The sequence below is a fragment of the Vigna umbellata genome, chromosome 1, assembly GCF_029865625.1.
Source record: "Vigna umbellata cultivar VRB3 chromosome 1, Vumbellata_1.0, whole genome shotgun sequence".
Classification (NCBI taxonomy): domain Eukaryota; kingdom Viridiplantae; phylum Streptophyta; class Magnoliopsida; order Fabales; family Fabaceae; genus Vigna; species Vigna umbellata.
The window spans coordinates 773,313-779,312 of record NC_142165.1 but is presented as its reverse complement, the minus strand read 5'-3'; the positions used below and the strand labels follow the sequence as shown (position 1 = coordinate 779,312).

Here is a 6,000-nt window from a genome sequence, read left to right as displayed (position 1 = left end):
ATCAATCTTAAAGAAACCAAAAAATTCCTAACCTATTTAACACTCTTTTTTAGTTTTAGACTTCGTAAATCTGGAATGCTTCATCTTTTAAATTTAGTAAATAAAATAAAATGATTCATTCAAAAATAATGAAATGTTTTTGCGTTAAAAGAAAATAATTTATCAGTTTATAAACTCCGATAGTACAATTTGGGCCCAAAAGAAGCCCAACTCATAAACAGGCAAAAGCCCTACGGAACTGCCTCTATATAAACAACTTTTTCTAGGGTTTGGGGTTGCGTAGATAGTCTCAGCTATAACGCGTGTGGAGAAGAGAGAGACGCAGCCATGGGGAGAAGTAAGTTCTATCCTCCTTATCCTCTTCACTGAGTTTTGATTGCTTGGTTCAATTTCTTATCTTCTATGTTATAATTAACTATTGTTGTAAGATTCTTTTTTTTTGAATCTATGTGCTTCCGATTCTCGCGAACTATTTCCTCTTTCATTTAAATTTATATCGATTTCGGAAAATGAGTTTCTAGGTATGTTTTATTTTCGTGTTGATGTGATTACTGTTGATTTAAAGCTAGATGACTGTTTTAATGATTTTGCCTTATTCATTGTAAGAGTGGTTTTGTGTTGTGCTTGATGGTATGCTCAAATTTATCTTTTTAGGTATTAATATTCATCATGAATATATGTTGTTCTGTTAAAAATTACAATCTCATTATTGAATGAGCTCGTCCAAATTCTTCCATATTCTTGGTTGTCAGTTTTCTAGTATTAATATTGAATACGATTTATGCTTTACTGTTTGGAATTACAATTAAAATATATTATGTTTTGAAATGAACTGCTCCAGATTTTATGTGTGATTGAGGTGATTGTAATTACGAATGCTGTTTTATTTAGGACCTGCTAGGTGTTATAGGCAAATTAAAAACAAGCCATACCCCAAGTCCCGTTTTTGTCGTGGTGTTCCGGATCCCAAGATCAGAATTTATGATGTTGGCATGAAGAAGAAAGGTGTGGATGAGTTTCCTTTCTGTGTCCATCTGGTAAGTTGGGAGAAGGAAAATGTTTCGAGTGAAGCATTGGAAGCTGCCCGCATTGCTTGCAACAAGTACATGGCAAAGTTTGCTGGAAAGGATGCTTTCCACTTGAGGGTCCGAGTGCACCCATTCCATGTTCTTAGGATCAACAAGATGCTTTCATGTGCTGGAGCTGATAGGCTCCAAACTGGAATGAGAGGTGCTTTTGGAAAGCCACAGGGTACTTGTGCTAGAGTGGCCATCGGGCAGGTGCTCCTTTCTGTCCGCTGCAAGGACAGCAACAGCCACCATGCACAGGAGGCTCTTCGCCGTGCCAAGTTCAAATTCCCTGGTCGTCAAAAGATTATTGTTAGCAGGAAATGGTATATATTTGCACTTTTGGCAGATTAGTAATTAATTTTCTGCATAAATTTTCTGTTTTATTACGCAGCCATATTTTTCTTCCGTGTTTAATTTTGGTTATTATTGTTTGAAATGCGTGCTCAGGGGCTTCACCAAGTTTAGCCGTTCTGATTATATCAGGTTTAAGTCAGAGAACAGAATTGTGCCGGATGGTGTTAATGCAAAGGTAATGTGAACGAACTGGAATCTTGTTATATAGATTCTGTCATATACATGTGTACAACATCTAAGCGTGGGGTGCACAAAATCTCGTTTCTGAATGAAATATTTTCTCTGTGAAATACTTTAAATGTACTCATTTGGGCTCATATCAATTTCTCTTTTGTGGTCTTGTAGCTTCTTGGATGCCATGGACCATTGGCCAACCGCCAACCTGGAAGAGCTTTTCTGAACAGTGCTACTGCTTAAGTCTGTGTCTGTTACATTAAGTGTTAGAGATTGAATTATAGTAGTTTTGCAAGATTTAATCGGTTATTTTGTCAGTACACTCCCTTAAACTAAGTTGAGTTCATTTGTTTTTGCAGAACCTCTTGTATTGGTTATTTTAATTTTAATGCTATATTTTGTTATGATATTCTACGTCTCCTTTTTGTTTGTTAGTTTGCGATTTTTCGTCAGCTTCACCGATGGTACCTGGTATTATTTTATTAACGAGATTTATTGATAGCACTGATAGTGTATCAAACTTTAACGTGAATGAGACCTACTTGGCCATAAATTTGATGGCTTTTTCTTGGGAGCTATGTGGTGTGTAAGCTGTGTATACATACACGAAGTTTGAAGAACTGCGTAACCTTTCTGGTTTAGAAAATTAGATGCCACTGTTCCTTGCCATGAAAGTAACAGTGAAGTGCCGAAATCTGTAGTGTTGATTCCTCTGTAAGCTACCTCTTGTTCATCAACTGATGAAAATTATCATCGTTTTATGGCAATTCCATGGATGGATCCTCTACTTCACTGATCATTGTCTGCCCATTCTGTGCTTTATGTAAACTATCATTGCCATCTGGGTGGATCATTAAGGTCAGTTTGATGTGAGGGAAGATTGGGCATTTGAAAACACAGAAAAGAGGGAGTTAAAAGGACGTGCCTTGTGAAAGGCAAAATGTGTTATCCAGGGAAAAGTGTAGAAGGAAACTTATAATATGATTATTGGTGGTTATTAAATATGTATCAAAGTATGTAATCATGTAATTAGTTGTTAATCCTAACGGAATATGCATACAGAGATATTCTCAAAAACCAATTTTTATATCTTAAATCTTACAATTTTTTCACCTAATCCTTGAAATTACAAAGTATTTTTATCACCAATTTTTAATTTTTTTTTATCAATTAGAATTAGAGTCTCATGCATAAAAAACTTTATCAAGCGTGAATCCGCAGTCAATTGTGATGTCTTGGTTTTTGTTATCCATCTAAAGAAAAAACTCTAATTTCATTTACTGGATTTGCGTCAAGATTCTTTACTGGATTTGAGTCAATGTTTTCTACTAATTTTTTTTATTGTCTAATAACATATTTTAAGAACTCAGAAAAATACGATAAAAAACTCAGCAAACATTTATAAGAACAAATTTGTTTTTCTCATTAACTACCGCTTTTTTTTTTTTTTTTTTTTTATTTCCAACTGAACACGTAATATTTTACCTTTCATTCATTTTTTTTTACTTTACTTAATTTTAATTCAACATCTTAACCTTTTACTCATTTCTCCTTATTTTTTCTTCCACCTCAATTTCTTTCACTAAATGAGAGTTGTAGTCTATACTTACAATTCAACTAAAATAAAACATCATAACACTCCTACATAATTAGCTTTACCTACATTGAGTAGCATGAAATATAATGGACTAGAAAGTGCACCTTTTGTATTGCTTCCCATCCACTTTTATGCTTCTTCAATTCTTTTTATGACAACGTTTCTTGAATTTTACGGCTTAGAGTCACTAAGCCAAAACGTGAACGATTCAATAGTCACAGGTCTTGGTTAAATAATGGACACGAACCACTTTTCTTTATATCTCGAGAACAACAATTACCAACGACTCCTTTGTCATTTCTCTTGAAAATTGGTTCCACTGTCTCATAGAACGTGCTGTAGTTTCTACAGCATTCACCAACACTCTCTTTAACTCATTTCGATTTTTCGCCAAACATAAAAAAAGTCATTTTATTGCCAATTCCTAACGTCTCATCCTCAATTAAATTTTCACAATCAACCATCATATTAAATAACCTAATAATAGCAACAATACAGCAAGCAATCATAACCAATGTCAATAAAATCGAAAGCAGAACGTTTCTTAGTCAGTTCCGTGTGGAAAAAAACACGCAGTGAGAATAAATGAGCTACATATGAGGTTTTAATGAACAAGGTCAAAATGGAAAAACACTGATGTCTGTTAGAATTTCATGAGTTGTTGCATTTAGGTCATACGAAAATTAAGAAGAAAAGGTAAAATGTACTATCATTCTTCCTTTCATGATCCTATTGTTCATATTGATGCATTATATAGCGCTTAGTAATATACTTTTTAGCTATTTTTTGCAATACTTTTTGTCTATTGTTAATTAATGACTAAAGGGTGTATCTGAATTAGATTAAAGAGTTAGAATAAGGAGTTATTATGTTGAATATAGAGTTGAGTTAAAAAATAATTTCTTGACTGAGTTTTATATTGAGTTAGGTTAGTTCAAGACAAAATACTAGTGCTCTGAGAAAAAAGATTAAGTCAATGAAACATAGTTTTCTTGTACGTAATTAGACGATTTAGTTTGGAATTTAGATTTTCTTATATATTTCCACGTGCAGAATTACTGAAATGGCGTTTAAGTATGTTTTTGTACTTAAAAGAATTTAGTAATATAAAAATTGTAAATAATTGTATTAGCTTTGAATTAAGAGGAGAATCAACTTGATATATTGTATCTATAAAAGTTGATAAATTTTATAATAGAATCTCTCTTTTGAATGCTCAAGCGAGATAAAAACCATATCATTTTTCTCTCCCATTTAAGAATGTGGTTACTCGAATGCTAGTTTATATGTTGCAAGGGAGAGATTTATAGTTGATTTTCTCTCCATGAAAAGAAGATTGAAGTGAGGATGCTTTGCTCAAGTGATACATCTTTCGTTTCAAAAGCTTAAGTTTGGTTAAATACTTGTTTTGCGGTAATACTGATATATTTATATTTATTTAAAATTTAGGATTTAGATTTTGTAGTATAAATTGTAAATATAATGATATGTGGTGATTCACTTAGACTATAAATTGCATTTATAATGATAGTTTTCTTTGGTTTGTGTTTTGTTAAGTTGGATATTAGAGTAAAAAATACTCTATTTTCTTTTATTCCCAAAATACTCTACACCTCCCCACCCCAAGTGTTTCTGCAACTCCCCACTATTTTCTTTTATTTCAAAAATACTCTACACCTCCCCACTATTTTCTTTTATTCTAAAAATACCCTACACCTTCCCACTATTCTCAACAATCTTTCTCTTTCTGCATTAATGGAGCATTCATATGGCTTAGATTTAAACTTGTGATATATTGCAAAATATAAAATTCAGAGGAAACTTCAATATTAGTGCTTCTACCACTTCCATTTTATAAACTTAAAAGTTAGATGCAAATACAAAATAATAAACATAATAGTATTAATATTAAATAATATATTATTATTATTATATACTAACTTTATAATGACGAAAGAACTAAATAAATTCTAAATCTTTAACAAATAACTTTTCTTTTATATTTTAAGTATTTAATAATACTTTTATATTATTTATCTAATAAATTAAATACTTTATTCAAGTTATTTGAGTCAAACATGTAGGTAAGTTAAAACATAATATAATGTTAAAAATTATAGATATTAAATGTAAAAAAACACACGTATATAAACATTTTTCTAGAAATTTAGAACAACATTTTACCACTTATTAAGTAATTTGAAGAAAAAAAATATATTGAATAGTGAAAATAAGATTGAATCAAACTTATTTAAGGGAAAGTGTAAATAAAATTTTGCAATATATCACAAGTTTAAATATGAGCCATGTGAATGCTCCATTAATGCGGAGAAAGAAAGAGAAAGATGGTTAAATATAGTGGAAAGGTGTAGGGTATTTTTGGAATAAAAGAAAACAGTGGGGAGGTGTAGAGTATTTTTGGAATAAAAGAAAATAATGGGGAGGTGCAGGAGCACTTGGGGTGGTGGAGGGAGCAACACCCTGACAAAATAGGTCAATTTGGTCTGTTTAAGCTCGACCCATTAGCCCGATCAAAATAATAGATTGGATTAGATTGACTCGCCAATTGAAAACGAGTTGAGATTTATAACCTGATCCGTCAAGCTGTCAGATTTGGTGACAAGTTGATTCAGACTCCCAGATTAAAAACGTGTTCCCAACCCACCTTTTTTGGTTGAAACAAGTTAGCCTATCAAACTTGATCTTTTTTGTCATTCTTACCATTAAGATTTAAATCGTGAGAAATTAAAAGAGTTATTGCATTAAACTTTAGGTTTAATTGATTAAGATGTCCCTATTTGTGCA

At 31.9% G+C, this 6,000-nt stretch overlaps 1 protein-coding gene across 1 annotated transcript; it reads left to right on the top strand.

Annotated features, from left to right (window-relative positions):
- The first annotated feature begins 210 nt into the window (after window positions 1–210).
- On the top strand, window positions 211–2,007 carry LOC148204350 (large ribosomal subunit protein uL16-like). Its single transcript, XM_088116750.1, has 4 exons — window positions 211–337; window positions 892–1,393; window positions 1,518–1,599; window positions 1,770–2,007. The coding sequence occupies exons 1-4, from the start codon at window positions 328–330 to the stop codon at window positions 1,839–1,841; spliced, it is 666 nt and encodes a 221-aa protein (XP_087972876.1). The 5' UTR covers window positions 211–327; the 3' UTR covers window positions 1,842–2,007.
- The last annotated feature ends 3,993 nt before the right edge of the window (window positions 2,008–6,000 follow it).

Coding starts and splice junctions, on each gene's coding strand:
- LOC148204350 (XM_088116750.1), top strand. Junction 1,394..1,517: donor ATTATTGTTAGCAGGAAATG/GTATATATTTGC, acceptor ATGCGTGCTCAG/GGGCTTCACCAAGTTTAGCC. Junction 1,600..1,769: donor CGGATGGTGTTAATGCAAAG/GTAATGTGAACG, acceptor GTGGTCTTGTAG/CTTCTTGGATGCCATGGACC.